This window comes from Lytechinus variegatus, chromosome 15 (genome assembly GCF_018143015.1).
Source record: "Lytechinus variegatus isolate NC3 chromosome 15, Lvar_3.0, whole genome shotgun sequence".
Lineage (NCBI taxonomy): Eukaryota > Metazoa > Echinodermata > Echinoidea > Temnopleuroida > Toxopneustidae > Lytechinus > Lytechinus variegatus.
In genome coordinates, this window is record NC_054754.1 from 27403114 (window position 1) to 27428751 (window position 25638).

Here is a 25638-nt window from a genome sequence, read left to right on the forward strand (position 1 = left end):
AACGAAGAAATTTTCATCAAAATCGGATCTGAAATAAGAAAGTTATGACATTTCAAAGTTTTGCTAAATTTCACAGTACACTTATATGCACATCCTGGTCAGTATGCAATTGAGGGGACCAATGACCTCACTCACTCACTAATTCTTTTGTATATTATCATATAAAATATGAAATATATGAATTCTATCCTCATTGTCATGTGAACAAAGTTTCATTCCTCCTTTAACATGTGGAATTTGATTGTTTTAATATTTTGAGGTTCGAACAAGATGGTCATAATTGTCAAATCCGTAAGAAATGAAATATTGTATACTTCAAACAATAAAAAACTTAAGAAATAGTGAGTGACATCATTGACTCTCTCATTTCCATATCACTGAGTTAAGCATAGAACTATTTTGTTGAAAAAAAAGCGACACTTTAAAATGTAATAACTTTCTTATTTTTCATCCGATTTTCATGAAGATTTCAGCATTATTATTGTTTGTTTTTCTCTACTTATTCAATCAACTTGTTACTGGGAAGGACTTGACCTTAAAACAAACTTTGAATTTAATAGATAATAGATAAACTTACAGATGAATTGCCATTCTGCTAACAAGATAACACTGCCATTGTTTTCAGCCTGGTGTGCTTGAACGTCTGCATTAGATTCCTGGAAGTCATCGCTGGGGAAGGTTTCTTCATTATCATCAGGACCTGATAAAACATTAATAAAAAAAAAAGATAAATGAAGTTGTAAACCATGTCACACCTAGAAGCAGAATTAGGATTTTAAAAATCGGGGGCCAAGTTGGTGGCAATTTCGTCATTGTTTTTCAATCTAATGATTTATTTAATATTTAATTCATTTTAAAAATTTATTTCTTTCAGTTGAGGATTGAGGCACAATCATTATTTTTTTTAGTTTTCAAAATTCTGGGGGGGGGGCAATGATCCTGATGGGCAAGGGCAAATGCCCAAATCCCCCCCCCCCCCTTGGTGCCGCCAATAGTCCATATAGTCACACATCCCCCAGTGCCCTAATCTCAATGAGCTATGTAGCTAAACAGATGTGATTGGCTGCAGATAGCAACGCTCTGCAATGTACCAAGTTTTTTTTCAATTCAATTCATTTATTTCCATATTCAAATTCAAATTTTACAATACAAAAGACACGATAAAAATACAAACAAGAATTAATTAAGAATGACAAAAATACAAAACAACCAAAGAAGCAGAACATAATATGTAATCTGAATACGGAATTGCCAAAAAGCCAAAGATGCTTATCGAGGGCAATCCCAGTTCAGGTGAAATATAGATGATGGACATAAGGGAAGGAGGATGAGAATGTGAATGTAAAACAAATATATTTGACCAAGTCATGTACATCAAAGGGATTCAATCAGAGAGGAAATGGAGAGAGTAAATTGAGAGTTATTTTATATTTCCCGCAAAAACCTCCAACATTATCACACCCGTACCAAACAATAGACATGTACATACACCTGTGAATCAATGGCCCGAATTCACAAAGGTGGTTTTGAAAACCATCGGTTGAACCCATGGTTAATGCACATTTTCCTGTATAAATAACATGTAATTCACTGCGTATACTAAAAAGTGTTCAATGCTGATGCATGCTTATGTCACAGTCAGCCATATAGATGCCTGTTTCCATGGTTAAGCACGCTATATCATTCATGAGTCTACTGTTATGAACAGTGGACTCATAAATTCAAAACAAATATGTGCACTGTGACAAAAGCGCACATCAGCATTGGACACTTTTCAGTGTGCAAGGTAATAAGTATAATCTATACCGTAATGGCACTAGTATTCAACCCATTTGGAGAGTTTCCTCAAATATATAGAAATATGGAATTTTTCTTAATTTCAGACCTGTCTCATATACAAGAGCAAATGCTGGTTATTCTTTTTTGCGTTATTTTTTTTCAACCAGACGATCGATTACACGGCGATGGTTTTTGCACTAGTTAGTATTCAACCCATCGGCACTAGCATTCAACCTAGCAATGAAAGATGGCCCTGTCTCTCAATCTGCCCTTGTCCCATCCGACTATGGGCTATGGGCTAGACCATTTGAGATGAGACCAAACAGGGAATCTAAAACATTTTGCGATTCGCTATCTATCATCACTAGGTTGAATACTAGTGCAATTCAGTGCAATAGGTCATCGCCGCATAATTCAGATCCTCCACGCATACAGTCCACAGAATGATAAAGAAAATACCGACAACAGATTACCCTGGAAATAACAAAGGTACGAAATTAAGATAAATTCCCCATTTCTAAAAATTTTGGGGAAATTTGTCAAAATCTTTGAATTATGCTGCGTTTAATACTAGTGCCCATACGGTACATGAAATCTGCATAAAACCATGGGTTCAATCAATGGTTTTTCAAACCATCTTTGTGATTTTGGGCCAATGTCTTTGGTTCCAATCTCCATAAAGCATTTTTCAAAAATATAAAAGTGCAAGCTGAAAGAGAACCCATATAAACTGTCCCAGATTTTTTTATTTTTTTAGTTTATATCCCCCCCTCCACTGCTTTGTTTATTTCAAAAAAGTGATTTAGAAGAGGAATACTTTTTTTCCAATATCAGCTGAATATTGGATTGTGTTGAAACCCACTGTTCATTTGCAGTTATTATCACAATTCATTCACAGCTCCATGTAATGTATAGTATATGAAGGACAGAGTTAAAATATATTGAATTTCAACTCATTTGTGAATAAGGGCTTTACATCTGTGATAAAAGTAGAAAATCATACAGTATATGCACATTACACAGGCCTATATACAATCTGTACGTTACCCCGCACCCTTGTGAGATTCTTTTTTGTTCTGTTAAAATGGTCTTGATTCCCATTTTGGCATGATGAGTCTTCGCAGTATTATGAGTCACAAGTATAGCATTGTAAAAGTCATTATCGTGCCCTAATAATAATAAAGCAATTTTCAATGTAAGGAAGAGACTCCAGAGTAACAATATAAGGCTGAGATATGATTTTGAATAGGGATGGATGCAGAAATTGAGGGAGGGTGTGGACCAAAATGTACAGTTATAATTAGCCTTCGACGAGGCATTTATCTCCATCTCCCACTCTCCATCTTGGACCAATCCTATAAAATTGTTTATAAAGTTGCAAACAGCATGAGGAATCAGAAAATGGGATCTGCATAGTTGCCCCCAAAATTGTCTGGGATCAGATTTTTAAAAACATAATAGAAGTCCTAAATCATTATTTGTTACTTACTTCCTCCTATATCTCCTTGACCAGCTGTATCGGCCTGGTTTCCTTCTGCTCCTACATCGGCCTCGGTCTCCTGGTTGGCTCCAGGAGGAGACTGACCATCTGCGGGAGGGGGAGGAGGAGGCTGCCCATTACCTGTATCCACTTCTATACCATCAGTACCTGTAAGAAGAAAACAAAAATAAACAATGGTATAAATAAATTGTAGATCAGTGGACAGGCTCCTGGTTGGCTCCAGGAGAAGAGCGACCATCTGCAGGATCAGAGAAGATAGACTTGTTCACTCCTGGTTGACTTCTGGTGGGGGGGAAGTAGAAGTCTGTCTATTACCTGTATAAATTTTCATACCACTGGTATCTTGAAAAAGCATAAAGAGTACTTTCAATATACATATATGCCTATGGATTATGATAAGAGATCCTAGCTCCTTCTGCAATCCTGGTTGGCTCCTGGAGGAGACTGGTCATCTGCTTGAGGAGACTGCCAGTCAGGCCTCTAACTGGTATCAACTTTTATATTATTGGAACCTAGATGAAATCTGGATATTATTGCTGGTGAAGGGTGAGGCCTTGGTTCCTTGAAGAAACATACTATTTACTGTGGGAAGGAGGGTTATACTGTGCATTGAGAGTAATGAATCGTGTCATAAATCATGGCCACTAGGTTGAAAATTACTCTATGGCCCGAATTCACAAAGGTGGTTTTTAAAACCTACGGTTAACTCCATGCTTTATGCAGATTTCCTGTATAAATTATGCTTAATTTAGCGCGTATATTAAAAAATGTCCAGTGCTGATGCGCGTTTTTGTCACAGTGCGCGAAATTGATGCATGTTGCCATGGTTATCTTTTTTATTCATGAGTCCACTGTTTTGAATAATGAGTCCACTCATCAAACAGTGGACTCATGACTAAAATAGCGTATCTAACCATGGTAACAGGCGTCAATTTGGCGCACTGTGACAAAAGCACGCATCATCATTGGATATTTTTTATACACGCGCTAAATTAAGCATAATTTATACAGGAAATCTGCATAAACCATGGATTCAACTGTGGGTTTTCAAAAGCACCTTTGTGAATTTGGGCCAAAAAGATTAAAGGGATGGTCCAGGTTGAAAATATTCATATCTAAATAAATAGAGTAAAATTCACAAAGCAAAATGTTGAAAATTTCATCAAAATCGGATGACAAATAACAAAGTTATTGAATTTTAAGTTTAGCAATATCTTGTGAAAACAGTCATATGCACATCATCATGAATATTCATTAGGTGGGCTGATGATGTCACGTCCCCACTTTGCCTTTTCTTATTCTATTACATGAAATCACAAATAATCATTTTTTCATACATGTGTAAATGTTGTGTCTCAATGATGAAATAAGTTTGGGCAACTATTGCACATAATCAGTTGTTAATCCAGTTGTTTTAGTTTTTGGTAGAAAATTTTTGAATAAACCTAATTTCATATAATAAAATACAAAAGAACAAGTGGGGATATAACATCATCAGCCCAACTAATTAATATTCATAAAGACATTCCTAGAACTGTTTCACCGGAATAATGAAAATCTTTAAAATTCAATAACTTTGTTATTTTTATCAAATTTTGATCAAATTTTCTGCATTTTGCTTTATCAATTTTACTCTATTTATTGAGATATACATATCTCCAGACTGGACTATCCCTTTAACCATAATTTACAGAAGAAGGAAGGCTAGAAGCTCGTCATCTTCCATTCCACTGGTATTGACATGAAGATTGAGTTAAACATGAAAACTACTAAAGCCTCTGGCTCTAACTTGGCTCCTGGTGGAGACATGACCATGTACGAGAGCAGGGTTGGCCTAACTTTACCCCAACAGTATCTGGTTAACAATTATCACACCACATGGGGCCATGCGCATAAACATTTCCCCATATGTAAAACAATAGCACTTCAAAAAAAAATTACAAAAAATAAGAATGTAATTAGAGGGACTAAGGTTAACTACCATTGGTTTGGAAATAATATCTGACATTTGATACAACATACTGACATACATGTATCTGACCAGAAAAGGGTATACTGACCAGTTCATTTATAAAATAAATCAACTTTTATGAAAAAATCTCGTGACGAAATCTCACTCATCACCTGAAAGTTTAATAATAATGTATAGCATTTAAACGTTAAAATAGCCCTAATTTTTCAGCCAGTCAAATGGTTCCAAAAGTAAAGTGAGATTTCTTTCCCATTAGGATAAAGGAAGATCAGTGATTGCCTTCCAAGAATCAGTGCTAGGTGGTGAATCATATATGCATACAGTTTTGTCACTCAGAAATCTTGGGGATGGGCGAGTAGAATGAATATATTTTGCCGTCCTTTTGCAATTAGGCTTGTGAAACCATAGCCATGCTTAAGCTATTTATGGAACCTTCATTATCACTGCTGAGACAATGTACACATTATCTGAAAGATACCATGCCTATTAACATCGACATCATTTATATCTGTTTCGAAAAAATGTATGCAATTTAAAGTCTTCTCCATTATCAAGACTTTTGTGAGCATGAACATTCATTGCAAAATTCCAGATCATTTGCAATAGATCTTGCCTCATCCATTTACCATGAAATAATGCATGCATCTTCTCCTAATCCTGGCCTATAGAAATCCCCCTAAATTCCCTCATCGGTAGGGCCTATTAATAATTGAGAAGGATTACATGCGCCTGCGTTCTCTATCATTAATATGAATAATACAATAATCAGAAATTATAGACAAATGCCTATTTTTACCTCTTTCCCATTCTTCACTTCTTGTTCAGTTTATCAATTTTTATTTCTTACTCCCTTCTTCTCTCATTACAGAATGATAAAGATAATAAAAATATAGGACAACTGTTAATTGCCACTACAACTACTGCTGCTGCTGCTACTACTACTACTACTACTACTACTACTACTACTACTACTACTACTACTACTACTTCTTCTTCTTCTTCTACTGTTGCAATTACTGCTACTTTTACTACTACTACTACTACAGAACTATTACTGCTACTACTACTACATATTTGTTTTCACTGTTGGTGTTGTAATTGTGGTTGTGATTATTATGATTATAGATTTGATATCAATATCATTACATTCAGAATCACCAGCATTGGCATTATTACACTATGATCATCATCCATCATTATCATCCATCATCATCATCATCATCATCCATCATCATCATCATCATCCATCATCATCATCCATCATCATCAGTATCATCATCATCATCATCATCATCATCATCATCATAATCATCATCACCACCACCACCATCACCTTCACCATCATCTTCATCCACATCATCATCTCCGTCAACATCATCATAATCATCATCATCCCCATCAATATAATCATCATTGTCATTATAAACATCATAATCATCTTTATCACCATCATCATCATCCATCATCATCATCATCATCATCATCATTATCATCTTCATCATCATCTTCATCACCATCATCATCCATCATCATCATCATCATCATCATCATCACTATCATCATCATCATCACTATCATCATCATCCATCATCATCATCATCATCAATCATCATCATCAATCATCATTATCATCATCATCATCATCCATCATCATCATCATCATCATCAATCATCATTATCATCATCATCATCATCCATCATCATCATCATCCATCATCATCAGTATCATCATCATCATCACCATCATCATCATCATCATCATCACCACCACCACCACCATCACCTTCACCATCATCTTCATCCACAACATCATCTCTGTCAACATCATCATAACCATCATCATCCCCATCAATATAATCATCATTGTCATAATAAACATCATCATCATCATCACTATCATCATCATCGTCATCATCACTATCATCATCTTCATCATCACTATCATCATCATCACTATCATCATCATCACTATCATCTTCATCATCACTATCATAATCATCACCATCATCTTCACCTTCATAAACTACCCTCCCCTCTCTGATTATCACCCAGTTCAAGATCTCTTTCCCCATCCCCAAGCTGATTTGCTCTCTAAGAATAATCTAATGAAGGTGTAATCACCATCTATCTCAAGAGCTTTTTCTAGATTGGAAAGATAATCATTTTTGCTCCTTCTAATGGATGAGTCAAGTCAACACAAAATTGAATTATTCATCGTCTTCCTATTTATCTCTGTTTTTTGAAGGTACCAAAAGGATGTAACAACTTTGCCAGTCGTGACCTTGTGAACCCTTTTGCAAGTACTTTTTAACCATGTTTTAACATAGTGACTGAGCCATGGAAATACACACTCGAAACAACTAGATAAAAATTACCACGGCTCCATAACCCCCCCCCCCTAAAAAAAAATTGCAATCAATCACTAAATACCAATGACAAATCAAGATCTTTGTTGCATATGCACTTTGTTCAAACTACTAACCAGAGGCCAATCAGAGTTGTTCTTTCATACCAGCTAGTATACGAAATTCATTGCCAACAGAGTGTAAAGTTCTTTTAAATTACTCATCTCAGAATATATTCTAAACTTTAACTAGAATGCAGCCAATTTTAACTGAAAAATATACAATTTTTTTAATATGACTACACTTTAAAAACTCAAAAGGTGAAAGGGTGGAAAAGAGCCAAGAAATGAGAGCTTCTCCCACCCTTCTTAAATAACAACTGTCACTCTCAATCCTTAGCCCTTGTAATGGGTGATTTACCCCTATCCATCCTCATTTGCACCCAGCTTAGTACTGGTCAGGGGCGGATCCGACAGGAATACTCTTTTCTTTCACTGAAATACAAGGTCATGAAGAAATAAATACCCGATTTATATGCTATAAAATCATATTAAGGGGTGTGTGTACCATGCATATGAAAAATTGTTGAATTCAGATCGATTTAAAAGAACATCAGAATGAACTAGAATATTTGTACATTTCCTTGAATTTGAGCTTACAAGCGTCAACCAAATGGGGTTTTCCCTAACTCCTGATTTCCATATACTAAAAAATTAATGCTAATTTCACTGTCAGTCAGAATTCTCCACATGTAATATTAAACCCCACGCAAGTAGCTTTACTCAATCATAAGCTCATGCTTTTAACTCATTGAGCAAACACTGATTTCAGAATGATTTACATTTCTCATTAAAGAGAAATGCCAGTAGTTGCAGTAAACACTGTTTTCATGAGAAAGTCTGTAAAACCAGGCTTAATTGTCAGTATATCATTGAGGATCTAGATCTGGTACAGTTACATGAACTGAACTTTTTTAAATCTTGAAATCACACTGAAGATCACCAACACAGATAAGCGCACGTGGGACAGTGTATTATTATCGTTTTGAATGTCGGCCCGACGCTTGACCCAAATCCTGTGCTTATTTGCTAATTTCTCAGCAATTACACAATTTATTCCAGAATCCTTTGACATATATTTTTTATTTATACAAACAGACACTTGGGTGGTCATTTCATTGGATTCTGTATAAACTCATTTTGATATCGTTAATGCTACATATAATTTTGTTGAGAGATAATGAAGCAGTTGCTCTCAAATGAAAGTATATTAGTGAGAGAAAATGAGACGATCGGAATATCATGAGTGCAAATACAAAGAAAAAAGTATTCAAGCTCAAGTGCTGTTGTATTAGCAATTTCAAGTGCTAGAAAAACTACATGTATGATATGTTTGGATTTTTTTATTATAATTCCTCCCGAAAATTAAAACGTAACAGTTCAAGCCAAACTAATTTGCCTAATGTCAGCAATCATTTTGAAATAGTCTCTAAATTCAAGGTGGATTAGTATCATATAATCAGAGTTATAGCTAGCAGCTAGCAGAATACAATGTAGCAGTTGCCAACACAGGTAAGCACACATGGGCATGTAGCATATCACACAGGTCCTTTTGAGTAAAGACCTTCACATGGCGAAATCCCTTGCATATTTGGCCAAGTATGACTAAGCAATCATTTGGCACACAATATTTATTTAAAAATATAAACACTTGGTAGTCAACTCAGTGGATTCTATTACTATTCATTTCTCTTACAATTCATTTTTTTTATGTTAGAACTCAAATCTTATATCAAATATAGTAGATAGCAATAAATCTGAAACAGACACTGATACATCATATAAATAGTCGATATCTACCATAAGGCCTATGAACATCACCAAAGAGAAAAAATCAATCCAGACAAAATAATAGAAAAAAAATGGGTGAGAGATACAGAGAGTGAGACTGAACAAGTAAAGGAAGTAAGATACAAAGGAATGAGGAAAAAATACAGATAACAGAAAAGGAGAGAGAGATCATATTAATCAGATTAGCACAAGCCCCCCCCCCCTCCTCACACACACACACACACACTGGGTTGAATCATCAGACAAACAAAAAAGATTCATGAGAAAATAACAGATGTACAAACAGATATTGATAAGATAACAACATCATGGCATTGTATATAATTTATATGCATGCATCTCTTCTGTATAAAAGAGGATTACACTGTACAAAACAACCCATAGATATTTTAAAATGGGATTCATTCAAGAACCACTTTACAATGAATCAGTTTTGGATTTATTCAACTCATTCACGATGAATCATTTTCGCTATATTATATAATTATTGAAAGACAAACAAAGAAACACTATAAATTAAATTATCTGGGAATACCTTCTTGAACCTGACTATTAGGACCCTGTATACACAAAAAATACAATCAATTGTATAATTAATTACACAATCAATCATAACATCGGAGGTCATGCGAACCGTCAAACCCATTTTAGAGAAAATCGACTTTGAAATTTACTATAATTTTCACACTTAGTTCCCCAGCCTTAATCATTGCTAGAAAAATACATGGTTGGAAAGACCAAGAAAATTGCTTGACATTGGTATCTTTAATTTTACACAAAACTAAAGATCCGAGAAAATTTCGCAAAAGAACTACATGCTTGTTAATTAATTTCGGTTTGAGCGGCTTAGAATTTCCCAGTACAAAAATGCCATAGGGAAAAAGTGATACGACGTTGTGACTGACCGCGATTTTAACTCACGCGATTAGTCAAAACGTATCGCTGTTCATGTGCAAAGTCAATGCAGTGCCCAGTGCAGATACGATGGTTTGGCTGACCGCGTGCATTGAAATCACAGTCAGTCAAAATGTTGTATAGTTCTATTACAGTACACGTTTCCAAGGGATTTGTGCATTTTATCAAAAATGGCATCACTGTGAAAATCTTCTCATATCTCAGTTAAAATGAAACAAATTGCTGCCTAGAAATTTAGTTATGAAGAGAGTAGGACTGACTTGTACTTTAATTTTCTGCAAAAATCTCAAAATCAATTTTTAAAAAATAACCAAAATTGACTTTTACGATGGTTCAGATGATCACCGTCAATAACTGTAAGGCTATGGCAATCCATGTACAATAAAATTGTTTTGTGTTATTTGGACCCAGTATGGAGTACATGGACCCAATTTACTCTAAACCATTTTTCTCATCTTTTTGATGGAATTTTTCAAAGCATTCCTAACACTTAACACACACCATTCATGATCCTCTAAGGGTGTGTTTATGCTTCCATTGCGTAGACAGAATAAGCGCTTTCAAACGTCGTTTCAGAACGCCGATCATAAACGTGGGTCTGGGAGTGTTGTTTAATCTTAACTTTTCAGAGGTGAAATCACAATCTCCAGCTGGCTTTGCATTGTAATTTTCATAGAACAGGAAAGCGAGATAAATTTGGGCGCACCCTTTTTCGAAAGTTTATTTCTTTTGTTTTTTATTGTTTGAATTATACAATATTTCAATTTTTACGAATTTGACGATTAGGACCTCCTTGCCTGAAGCACAAAATGTTAAAATAATGGAATTCCACGTGTTCAGGGAGGAATGAAACTTCATTTCACATGACAATGACGAGAAAATAAAATATTTCATATAATAAAATACAAAATAAATAGTGAGTGAGTGATGTCATCAGCTCCTCATTGCATACCGACCGAAATGTGCATATAACTGTTTTGTGAAATGAAGCCAAACTTTAAAATGTCATAGCTTTCTTAATTTACATCCGATTTTGATTAAATTTTCAGTGTTATGCTTGTTGAATTTTTCTCTTTTTATTCAAATCAAGTTTTTGTTTGGGTGGACTTGTCCTTTAAATGTGATTTGCATTTAAATGTCATGCTTGTTAGTCCTGATAGAGTGATTGTGAACAACATTATTGTAATACTCATGATCCAAGATACTGTACGCCTACATCATTACTTTATCTTTTTCTGGAATAGCATTGATGGTCTCTAGGGCTTCATATGAAATTTTATGGTAGACTAATTCAAATTCAAATTTGAAATAAAATATTCTCAATTGCACTTGAGAGGGTATTGAAACTGGTCATTTCCCTTTGAATGTGAATACCAGACACATGCATTTTAATATCATTATCCCACTATCATTATCATCCCAAACACACACAGATTTGTGATTAATCAGATACAAGTAAGAGCCCAATCAAAATCATTGTTGCATGAGCAGTTTGTTCACCACATCGAGCCGTAACCAGTAAAAATTGCTCTTTCAAATCTGTAATTGAGCTTGAAGCTTCAAGCACATGGGACCCTTGTGAGATGATCACTATTTGGGAAAAGGAGGGTTAATTCCCAGTTATCAAATGATTGATGCATCCATAATACATGATGCCTAAGGGACAATAGAAATGAGACACGGCGCATTAATCATGGCTTCATTTTTTTAGCACCCCTTCTTCTATTCTATTGAGGTATTAAAGGGGTACATCAGGCTAAAAAATAACTATATTTAAATAAATATTGTAAACATCACAGGGCAAAACATTGAATATTTAATCAAACTGAGATTTAAAAAATGATGAAGTTATTGAATTTTAAAGTTAAACAATATTTTATGAATAGTTTAAGCAGAGCCCTTTGAAGATTATAGAAGCATGCGATCATGAAAACGCAATAGGTTGGCTGATGATGTCATGTCCCACTTTCGAATTTCTTATTTTTATTGCAGATAATCATACTCATTTCATATTTTAAAACATGTGAAAAATACATCTTCCTTGTAAAAAAAAAAAGTTTAAACAATGATTACCTCACACATTTAATCAGTAGTCAATCTTTTTTTTCCATTCTTGGAGGAAAAAAACGGGGAGAAATGTATTTCATTATAATAAAATACATAAGAATAAGTGGAGATATGACATCATCAGCTTGATCATTGCATATACATGAGCACATGCATCACACTGGTTCACAGAAATACTGCATATATTTGAAATATCATCACTTTGCTAATCCTTGTCAATATTTGATTCAGTGAATCGTTTGTCTCATTAACTTTAAAATTGTTTTAAAAACACACAATTTTCAGTATGGAATGCCCCTTTAAACACAGATATTCTCTAGCCAGAACGCTTAAATCTCACGACGCAAATCACAAATAAACAAACCCACTCAACTCCAAAACATATCAATTCTGCTCACAAAATATGACTGATAGCTTAGTTAGTAGATTTGCTTTGAATTATCATTTGTTCCTTTTCTAATCAACTAATCTGGATAATGCTCCAGGGAAATTGTTCAACAATCACAGAATATTGAATTGAAAAATGTAATCATCAATCTGAACACAGTGCCATTTATTAATGATAAATGACAATAAAATGCTTTATATTTCATGAAAACCTGCATTGCATATATGATAGTATGATTCGGAAGAATCTAGGGCAAAGGTCAATGACAATGTACATGTATGGATCTCTTCAAAAGATGGCAACACTTTCAAAGAGAATATTATCATTCTAACTTTTATGAGGGATCAACGCAAATTCTTGTTCTATAAATAGGCACATTGCAGTCATTTTCAGTAATCATCAGCCATGGGCATCAGTACAAAGATTTAACCTTTTTCGTGTGTGGAGAAATCTATTGCTGTGTGCACCCCTCCCCCCAAGAAAAAGAGAAGATAATCCTGTGTACTGATAACATGACTCAACTACACAAAAAAAAATCAAATTTAATATTTTATGGGTAATTTTTGAACATTTCCTTTTCCAATGCTTATGCACAGTAAACTTTGATTTATAGGGAATATTATTTTTTTTACAATGTTTAATAAAATGAAATATTAGTGACTTACCTTCATCTCTTTTATTTATAACATCCAGTATCTTCTGAACATTTTCATCATTATTTTTAATCACTGTAAGTGAAAGGAAAGGGGAAGGAAAGCAACCAGACAGAGAGAGAGAGAGAGAGAAAGATATAAAGGAAGATGGAGAAGGGAGAGAGGGAGGCAAAATGATAAAGAGAGAAAAACATGATTAACTGACATTTATCAAAATTAGATGTGACCTACAAATAGATTATAATTGTGTTTTCATAATTGGATAATAATGCTTATTACCCAAGGGATACAATCACGAATGTGTATTATAATTTGTGTTATTCCTTGGAGGCATCATCTCATTATAAAACAAATGAAAATTATTAGGACAAGGTCTTGCTAGATAATGGACCTTACTACAAATACACGATGGACGTGATCAATGCCATGTGATTATGAGAACAAATGCGGAGGAGGGGGCAGGGTGTTCCCTTCCAAGATACATGGTATGAGGAGATAATACTTATGCATCTTCTTCCTTGTTTTACAAAATCAACTGTGGAATTTATTGGATGTGATAGGGATGACAATGATCAAAGACTTTGATGATCTGATCATGGTGATGGCAATAATTGAGGTTGTAGTGGTGGTGGAGTGGTGGTGATGTCAGTGGTGCTGTGGAGGAGTGGTGGTGATGAAGATGATGATGACAGTGGTGTTGGTGGTGATGGTGACTGATGATGACCATGATGAATACAACAAAGATGACAACGACATTTGCTGAGAATTAATACAAGAAAATAAAAATATAAATGCAAGTTTTTACTATTCTAATTTCATATCTTTTTTACACAAAATTTCCACTTCAAATTCTCAGCCATTCTATATAGAATAGTTGCCATTCTTTTATTGTAAATGTCAAGATTGCAAATGGTTCCTTCACCAAAAGAGAGTAAGCATGCAATTAGAGTGACAGATTCTATGCAGATTTACCATCAGCAACTATGTCTACAAGGCCCCATCCATTTTTAAAATAATATAATCATGGATAAAACCACTTTCATTTGCCATGTCTTGTCTAATAAACGGGGCAAACACATGAAAACAAAGAGTCTGTTATTTTGAAGTCCTATTCTTTCTTTACACTGTATTGTCAAAAAGTAAACTGAAAGCTGCACAATGTAAATCCAGGACACATTTTTCTCACAAAACTGAAAATAAAAAAAATGAAAAGTCCTTCAAAATAATGAGACATCTCTTCCCCTTTCTACCTCTCTCACTCTTTCTATCTATGTGGATCCTCATTATCCACCTGTCTTCTCCTTCAATTCCTCCTTCTATGCCACTGGAGAGAGTTAATTACTTAGATCTGACCTCATCAGCAGTGATTATATGCAGAACCACCTGCTAATTAACACACCCATTAGGCACATTTAAGATGCTCCATGGATTAAGACCCACGGCCCTGATTCACAAATACCGTGTTTACACATTGACTCAGCTCGGGTGTTGAATCCGCGAGCCGGGTTGAACACTGCGAAGAAGGGATCAGAGATCGCGTTTATACGTACATATAAAAAGGCGAGTTCAACACGGCTCGCGGATCTCGAACGGAAGAAGAATTATGACGTCGCAAATTAAACGCGGGAAATTCACCGCCGGAATCAAATCTTGTCCGTGCGAACAACAACAATGCCAAAAGTGAAAGCGCGCGCAGTGACCTGGTCAAGAGAGTTCGACACGGCTTTCTGTTTACACACGAAAAAATTGCCGAGTCTGACTCGGCTCGCAGGTTGAAACCTACGATTTTGGCGGATCAAAAAAGCCGTGTTCGACACGGCTCGCGTGTCGAACCCCCGAGCCGTGTCACTGTGTAAACACGGTAATAAACACATCAATTATAAGTTTATATCCACTGTTTGTAGGTGCCAGCTAAGCGAAAATGATTCCAGGGATACTGATATGGATGGGCCAGGATTTTTTTTTAAAATAGGGCCCTAGTAGAAAAGATAGTGCTAGTTCAAATTAGGTACTCCTGTTTCGTTTAAGTAAGTTGAAATTCAGATTAAGTTTGATTTCCGGAGAGGCGATTGATTGTAAATCTTCCTGCAATGGGCTATAGGGGCAAATTTGATTTTTTTTTTTAAGTCCCAGGGCCCTGTTTCATAAAACACATACATTTTATTTCATATCTCATGCCCAAAACTACAAATGCCCATCAAGAGGAGAATATATCAATTGTTCAAGAAGACAGATTTAGATTATAGAAACTAAAAAACTAAGATATCTACATGTAAGAAAATGGAGAAATGCTGTATATAATGATCCATTGAATATTGTAATCTGTAATACATATTTTGAACAGGGACCAGCTGTTTCTAGTACGAAACATTTTACAGTAGGCATTCTCACACCCAGATGATCACAAAATGATTTGGTACAGTTGCCACTTTCAAGTTCTTGTAATATCCCTGAAAGAAAATAGTTTCAGCTTACTAAAAAAATTTACAAGAATGTTTGGTGAGAAGAAAGAGGTAAATATTTATGTTGGGAAACTTACTAGACCATAACACTTGGGAGTTTAGTGGGAAACTTACTAGACCATAACACTTGGGAGTTTAGTGGGAAACTTACTAGACCATAACACTTGGGAGTTTAGTGGGAAATGGTCTAACATTTATTTCCTAAACTGTACATGTCAGTGTATTCTTTTTCATTGGAATAATTCATGGTATCTTTAGTGTGAAACTATCTTAGCAAGGTTAGTTGAAGGACAAGGGCAATTCCACATGTGTTGACATGTACATGTACATGGGACATTTCGACAACAATTTCTAGTCTCTTTATATAGCTGAATGCTTGAGCAATACAATTTTCTTTTTTTGTCAATGATAAATTAATAATGGATGAGAAAAACTGATAACCAACAAAAAAATTGATTATGGATGTATGAAAGGGGAAAATGTTGTGTGTCGTACGGGACTCAGAAATCTCCCGTACGACACGCAATACTTTCACCTGTAATTCAGCCATGGGGGACATATATTTGGTGGTTGTCATTTTTTTTACATGACTACCCAGTAGTACTTTATTATTACCACAAAACAATATGAAGTTCTTTGTTTGTTTGGATGGCATATTGAAAAATGCTGTGAAAATGGCTGACTTTTCCAGCATGGAATCGCCCACAAAGAAAAGAAAATAAAATAAAAGAGAAGATAAATGAAATGAAAAGGCATAAGGACACCGTAGAGAGACGATTCTAAATGGGCACTATTTTCTTTTGAACGTAACGAGGTCAAAGAGATGGGAATGCTAGAAACCTATCAAAATAGAAATCACTTTAGCACCAGAGTGCCCTGGATTGAGGCAAATGTTAAAGCTGCATTCAAATGTTAACCATCTAATCATAATGTAAAGAGCAAAGTAAAACTGGATAAATGAACAATATTTTGTGCATTAAAGCAACAATCTGACATAGAATACATTGAGCCTTTTTTTCTACTGATATCTTAGAAGTGTCTTTTTTTCATAGTCTGTTTTATTTCTATTATTTATACATATAAACTATATCATTGAGTTAAATTTTTTAAATCTACATAAGAAACATTTTTGTTTAAGAAGGAACAAGGCTTGATGTACTCCAGATTCAAGCAATTTATGATGAGCGTCTATAAATAGAGAGAAGATATATTGAAATGGTAGTAGCAACACTCTCCTTGTTTCCTCATCTCCTCCATTGATTCCTCCCCCCCCCCCTCTTTTTTAACTTTTGATCTGTCTCTTTCTCACTCTGTCTGTCTCTCACTCTCTCTAATCTGTCCACCCCCTCATCCTCTTTCTAATCTGTCCACCCACCCCTCATCCTCTCTCTAATCTGTCCACCCCCTCCCCCTCATCCTCTCTCTAAAGATTAACTGCATAATTACAGTGTACAATCACATTTAATGCATTTACTAACTTGCTCACTGCATGTAAACATGTATGGACTTCAGTGACAGGCTGAAGACTTGTCACGACTATCAAACAAACAATATGTCAAGGGTAAATTTCAAAATATTGATCAATTTCAATCCAAATACCGTTGGTCATGAACACAATTAAGGACTGATTGTTTTATAATCACTGGTCAACAGAGAGATGGTACTCCGAAGACAGAAAAACCTGTTGGCTTTTGCGACATCTCTATTTGTCACATTGGTCACTATCTAGAGTACCTTATTATCATTGTGGACTTCAAAAACTGACAAATTGATATTTATTTCATTTACTCTTTTAGTGTTACTGATTGACATGTCTAATAAATGTATGTTATTAATGTTTATGTATATATCTATTCTGCTTATAATGCTTCAGTGGCATTATCATCACTTACTGGATAAATACAGGGCAAACATATAGGCCTACCAGCGCTACACTATTCTTGTGGTGGTGATGATGATGATGATGATGATGAAGAAGATGGTAATCATGATGATGAATATAATGCAAGTTTAGCATCACAATCTGTCAAATCTGTCTTATATAAAAGTATAACTTTTATGGCATTTCCAAAAAAAAAACAATATTGCAATTTGCAAATCTATATATATCATGTAGGAATGAACATTTAACAGTTATGACAAGCAAACAATTATCTGTTTTATTGCTTCTGGGTGTTGAATGGCTATCCACGTGTATCTATATTGGTTATTTACAAAACCAGCCAATGATATAATATTAAGTATATATCAGGGACTGGTATATATGTTTATTATCATATATTCCTTGTGAAATTAAATCATATTTCTGGTTATGCCAAATTAATCATAGAAGTGGCTCATAAGCATATCACCATCAGTATGCTCAGAAACACATCGTCACAATGAATTACATAGTACTCTAACAGATATAACTCCAAATACTGTGAGAGCTATCCAAGAGAATGTCTCTATATCAATATTGATATATACATGTATCAATGTGAAATGACAACACTGATAATATATCAATATCAATACAGACAATCCTGTTTCACAACATACAAAAATGGCGCAGGCTTCCCCATACAGCTACAGATGATCATGACGTTTGGGAGTAAAACTTCGCAGGTTCTGATCAATAATTTGAAAACTGACACCTGAACCAATAGTCCTTCCGCACATCACCTCCCCATAAGGACCATCTACCACCAGGGTCGTTTCCCCGCTTCAGAGTGAAATAGACGATGCCAACATGCAGGGTGTTTTTAAAGGGTGGAATGTAAACAATCTGGGGCGAGGTTGATGATAATTTGGAGAGCGCTAATCAATTATGCGGCCAACACACCGGTATTTTTAGGTGCTGATGGATGCGTTTTTGCAGTGGAGGGAAATATGTAATTAACCTACTTGTTGCACAAAGTAGTTAGCAGCAGTGAATAACTAGACATTTGGGATCACATATTGCAAAATCTGACTCAATTCCACATAGTCGTAGCATGGCACCCATGCTTGGCTAATTGGTTATCAAAACTATCAAATAATTTTTTTTCTTTATAGAACTTGAAAAGGGACTTGGAAATTATAAAAAAATTACCAAAAGCAAATTGTACTTAAAATGCATGTAATATTAAATGTTAAATAAATATTGAGATATGGACTAATAATTAATTGTGAAAGTTTGTTTTCTTGGTTTGTAAGTATTTCTAATTAAAAACAAACATTAAACTGAAGTGGGAATTTGTTGTGTATTTCACAAAATGATGAACAAATACAACAGATACAAAATCTTATTCATGAAAATTTTAGATTTAGGATTTTTAGAAGTTGATATATCAGTGTTATCAACTACTATACTAAAGAACTTCAATCTTCTCTTAATACTTTGCTAAAAAATATTGAACCATATATATACTACCATGAAGGAATATACTCCATGATGTAATATGATGGAGAAACATGCACTGACAGAGAAAAAAATGGCTGCCGAAAATAATAAAAGAGACATCATACATCGCATTTTCCAGAAGAATCCTCCCACCTAAACATATCATAAATTCATATTGCTTGTCAATCTTTTGGAATTACGATTTGCCTCAGCCTTGCTTTCAGCATGCAGCTGCATTTCCCTGAATAATAGAAATACTTCTACACCAGAATCTCAAGAGCTGGGCACTTATAAAAGCAGACATATGACAGGAAATTTGATTTCTGTCTTATCACAGCACGTAGGAAAATGTTCTAGCCCCATGAACATAAAACAGCTGGAGAATGCATGTCTCAAATCTAGTCAGTATCTATCCTTTATGATACAGGGTTGCAGGGTTGGCAATTTTTTATTACAAAAAACAACTATTTTTAAAAATTCAAATCAGATATGTTCAACCCACATTAACACAAAGCAGCTGGAGCAAGCATGTCTTAAATCTATCCAGTGCTAAGTAATATTCATCTCTATCATTAAGTGATACAGGATTGCAGGGTTGGTGATTTCTTCATTTAACGAAAAAATATTTATTTGATTTAAATCAGATATGTTCAACCCACATGAACGCAAAAATACTGAAGGATGCAGGTCTTGAATCTATGATGAACAATGCAAGTCTTGAATGTATTCAGTGTTCAGTAATGTTCTTTTTTCCTGTATCAACCGATTCTGCTCAATTTTCATTTTCATTTGAGCGATGCAATTTAGCGTTCTCTAATCTTGATAAATGTTATCCAAGTTATAATAAAACAAAACATTTCTAGCACTTATCTTATAGACTTATTATCAAAGAGAAATTTATTGGAAAATGTATACTGATTTTCTTTCTCATTCCATGAGTGAAACGTGTTCTGAATTTTTACCATGAAAAGAAAAATATTACTCTAACTCATAATAAGTCTCCCAACCTTTTATTTGACATTTTGGTTAAATTATGCGGGTAGATTTTGCAAAGATCTTTCCAAAATATGTATTGTAAGATAATCTTTCATTTTACCTTACGATACATACAGCCATATATCATCACAGGTGTCATAAAGGACAGACCAGGGGAGAGTTTCATCAATATTTTCTTCCCGGAATTTTTTTCGTTAAATCTTCCGGTCCAGGTTCACACACCAGGTTTTCTATCCAGGCCCCGACGTTGGTTATCAGATCTGACACCTTTCCTTGATTTTGATCGGCTGAGAAGCACCGTTACTATGATAACTTTCAGGACTTGTCGGATAAAACGTCTGGCGAATCCTTTCATGAAATGCTCCCTTGGATGCGTTACAAGAAGCCCCCCTTATCATTAATTCAAAACTTTGAAGATGACAATGGACACTGTTTAGAGCGATTTGTACCAAACATTCACACCATTAAAACTTGCAATAATTCATGTAAGGTTATAGAATTGAAAACACCCCCTCCAACTAAAAAAAAGGAAACCCCAAAAGTATCTCGGAAAAAATGGAGGCTTTCTATTCAAATGCCAAAGGTAAAATGCAAAAGGATTAAGAATTCCTTCCAACACAGGAAGCCACATATCCTTTTCAGATAGTCTTTTCAAACATTTACATCTCTTAGGTAATGTGCAAAGAATAATTGATCCAGTTACAAGATACTCAGAAAACACATAGAAAAGAGACTTCAAGTGTTGCATAGTGTTGCATACACAATTATGACTTGAGAGTAGTTAGTTAATGCTTTGCATCCTCACTTGGTAAATCCATGATTTATCCTAAAGTTCAAGCATTTCTCATTCAAAAACACTTGAGTTCAATGTGAATATAAGCAAAAGTATTTCCGATCACCCTATTGTCTGCATACTTCAGGGATTCATTCATATTCATACATAGAAAATTCCCAGAAGATTTAAGAGGTAACAGCAATGGCAAGGACAGCAAGAGTGATAAAAAATAGGAGCACTCTCAAACTGAAGGAAGATTACTTGTTAAATATCAAGGAATAAAGAGATGTTTTCCTCATTAGGAACTGAATTTCCTGTTATCCAGTAAAGACTAGGCAAAAGCGATTTTGTGTCTCGCCCACTTATGAAAATATAAACCAGAAATATTGTGATTTGCAAAGGCACACAACGCAATTGTATCAAAACTTCATTGTGAAAAGACTGGGATGGAACAACACTTGTCATAAGAGTCTTGCATGTAAACTTCTATCTTGCACAGAAACTTTAACTTTGACCTGAAAATGACCTTTGACCTTATGTGATCTCTGACTGCAGCTTGACATGCAGGTCTCATAGCTATATCGACAATTCAAGTTTCATTGAAAAGTGACATACGGTTGTGGAGTTAGGTGTCATATGAGAGTCTTGCATGTAAACTTTAACGTTGACCTGAAAATGACCTTTGACCTTACCATGTGACCTCCGACTACAGCATGACATGCAGGTCCCCCAAGTCCATCTACCATTCAAGTTTAGTTGAAAAGTGACTTACGGTTGTGGAGTTATGTGTCATAAGGTTTGTGACGGACGGACGGCATTTGGATCCCCAAGTCTCGCCTTCACCTCTGGTGGGTGAGACAATAAAACACTGTAAACAGATCAGGCAAGATGAGGTAGATGTGTAAGAGATAGATCTGAGAAATAAAGAGAGGAAACACAACTCCGCCTCAAATCCCTCGTAATGCCAATGACTGAATTTGCGATTCTGAATCAATGAAATGCAAATACTTCGGCGGTAAATCGGACCATTCTTTTCAAAGAACTTTGCTGCAATATCTGGAATCCTATGAAATAGAGATAAAACTTTGGAAAGCAACTTCAAAAAAGAATTTAGAGAAAATTGTGCCAACTGCAACATACATGCTATTCCGAATATCTGGAATGTCAACTTTTTAGGATAATGAAAATTTCACAGTTGAAGCTGCCTAATTCAGATCTACTGGACCATATAAATGGGTTCACCTTGGGCAACATTCGACTTGGCAGATGAAATGAAGCTTCCAAAACCCTGTAGAAATGGAGAGACCCGTCCTGGCTCCTGTTTCATAAAGACTTGTTTTAATATAAAACAAATTTCTATAACGAACCACCAGCCAATTAGAAGGAAGGATTTCAGTAACTGTTATTGTTAATTTGTTATAATAAAAAGTTTTATGAACAAACTCCTGTAGGGGACAGCTGGGGAGCGTTTCATCGGCATTTTTGTCCGTCAGGTTGTCAGATCTGACAACTTTCCTTGATTTTGATTGGCTGAGAAGCATTGTTAAGGCCTGGTCACACCGCCCGAGCGTTGTTGGAGCGGTCGTGAAGCGGAGAGAAAAAAATCATCACCGCTTGCTACCGTTTACCATTTTCGATTTCGATTGATTTTCTTGTTTTTGATTTTTTCCCAAATTTTGTGAGCAAAATTTGACCCTCTCTCCCTACCGCTCCACAACCGCTCCAACAACGCTCAGGCAGTGTGACCAGGCCTTTACTATGGTAAATGTAACTGACAGAAAAAAGGAATTGCCAGATAAAACGTCAAAGAGTCTCTCCAGGATATGAAAGCTGAAGAACAGAAAGAATTATGTTGCTGGATGGATAACACAGGCTGGCACATAATGCCACAACAGCATGATCAAGTTTCCGAAGTTCTTAATCGAAAATGTTGAACACAACCTATTTAACCTATCTGCCCATCTCTCTTTCATTCAGAGAATAACGTCAAAGTAACCAATTCCCAATGGAAATGTAAGGAGACTACTAGGAGAGAGTGAAGGTCACTCAGGAGAAAACAAGAATAAACCTCTTCGATTGAAAAGACAAAGTACTCATCGAATGGCAGAGAATGGATTGCTTCAAAGTGCAAATCAGACGACTTTAAGATGCTGAAGTATTCTATTGCTGCTCGTCTTACAAGCTTAAGTTTCTCTCCCGTGCATGATTACTGTCCAATCAAGCCCTCTGTCCCACTGATTCCCTATATTAATTCCCAGGAACACGTGATACACACATACCAACAGAAGATGCTACTCTCAAGCTGTGTTAATTGAAAAAAACACTCGAATGTCTTACTTTTGAGTCTTATTGCATCTCAAAATTTATGTAAGCAAAAAGAGAAACCATTAATCAGTGATGAAAAAATTATCTTTATAAAACCCTGAATATTCTGCCACATTTTCTTGGAATTGATTCTTTTTTTTAATAATAAGGTTCATGAGCAAATATATATTCTTGCTTATTTGTGAAAATAAATTTATCATACAGTCTAATGAATTCCCTTGCCAAACAAGTGGAATGTGGGAAAATATTCATTGTTCATTTTCATCAGTGGAATGCAACTTTTCAAACCTTCACATTTTCAAATCAATTATACATTCATTGACATTAAAAACAATAAGCATCGTAACACCCATGCAAAGATCTGTTTTCATGAAAGTCACATTTTGATATAATTGTTATTTTCTCAAATCCTCCCCCATAAAGAAAGAAGAAAATTTACATAAAGAATGGGAAAATTGAAGATGAAATCAAAGAACACACAATGACAAAATAAGGAATATATGGCAATTATGTCATCTCCTTTTTCTGTGAACGTTGGCATTAAAGTGCATTAGTTTCCTCATGCGTGGGTATACAGGGATGCTGAATGTGATTAAAGAGGGAAAATTAACATGCTGAAATGTCTTGCCGGTAAAGCTTTTAGGCCTGATGATGGCATTTAGTGTTATTTAATGGCTCGGTATCTGAGAACCTCATTCCTTTTCTGTACAGTAACAAGGCACTGTAATTGAACTACAGGGAAACCAAACGTCGCAGGCAGATTTCAGAGAAATCAACTCTACAAACAGGTAAAGTTTGAAGAATACAATTCCTTATACTGCTATATTTTCTAACATTTACATGTACACATACATGTAGGATGAAAATAATTCAGATTTGTTGTCATAAAACAAACTGTAAATAATAGATCTGAAATAATATATGAACATTTCTCATTAATTTTGATAGCCAACTTTCAATTTAAATTACATAAAGTTGTTTTAAATTGGAATAAAGTAAGAATGCAGCTTGGCTCTACATGTATGTTAAACAACTTGATACAAGATATTTACTTTTTTTTTAGATTGAACTTAAATGTAAATGATTCTGGCTAACTCTAAAATAAGAAATCAAGCATAACTTCTCCAATGTGGAACATTCAAACACTAAAAAAATTAATTTCCTTCATTTTACAAAAAAGGGCTTTTATCAATGACAAATATGCTCATACAGTAGTTAAAACAAATGGCCAATTGCATTGCTTTGTCAACATGGCCATGTTGATGTTATGAAGAAGTGGATATCTTTGAAAAAGTAAAAAGAATTGGAAAAAACAGTAAGAAGGTACAAACGAGTTAAAAATAACCGATCCATGAAAGTAGTAGTATCAGAATTTAGTTTTTGCAATGACAATTGTATCAATACAATTAAAACCTTCAAGAACAAGCTTGCATTATGAGAGTTTCAAAACATATCTCATATCTATTGTTCACTAAAATACATCTAAAAATGCATAAACCAAACAGAATTTGTCGATTCAGAGAAAGATTAGATTTTAATGTCCAATCGTTGCGTATCGATTCCCACTGGATTTCATTTTCATCCGCATAAACTGGAAATCGAATAGAATGAGGGACTAGTGGTCAATGAAGAAGATTACAGGAACATTTGAAATAAGATATCTTCCATGGTTGTGGCTTTTACCTTTTAATTCAAAGCTTCCTGTTATCTGCTAGCTAGTAAAGAGGATTTGTGCATTGTTCGAGCTTAATATCATTTTGTAATACACATTCATGAGTAGAGAATTGAACCCCATTGCTTTCTGGAACTGGCTGGTTGCAGCACAAAATGTATGGGAATTACAAATTTTACTTGTCAATGAGTTAACATGAATTAAACCACTTTGTATTCGTAATATTTTCAGGGATTAAGTCACCTGGAAGAGGTCCAAGAGACAGGGGAAGAGAATGAGCGATCCAAGGTGATTTGTTCAATTCAATTGATATTGAGATAAACAAGATTTAGGCTCAAGATCTACTGATTTTTTTAATTTACACATATATGTAAATGAATAAGTTCATAGAGAGAGAATCAATCAGAGACAATCAAGAACACAATCATTAAATGTATTGGCTTAACAAGTAGTTAGGATAAAACACAACATGAAATAAACAAGGTTACTGCTGAAGAAGCCGCAGATCAAAGTAATGATTGCTGTGCTTTGTATCCTCTTTAAAAAGTGCTGAATAAATCCAAGTACTAAAATG

The 25638-nt window shown here is 34.9% G+C and overlaps 1 protein-coding gene across 1 annotated transcript in view; it reads right to left on the reverse strand.

Annotated features, from left to right (window-relative positions):
• LOC121429231 (neural proliferation differentiation and control protein 1-like) overlaps nt 1-25638 on the reverse strand; it is a 60420-nt gene that overhangs the window by 33606 nt on the left and 1176 nt on the right. The window contains exons 2-4 of the mRNA XM_041626193.1: nt 13483-13545; nt 3269-3427; nt 578-700 (exon numbers count right to left, since the gene is read on the reverse strand). Of these exons, the coding sequence (XP_041482127.1) occupies nt 578-700; nt 3269-3427; nt 13483-13545 (345 nt within the window). The remainder of the gene's footprint in view (nt 1-577; nt 701-3268; nt 3428-13482; nt 13546-25638) is intronic.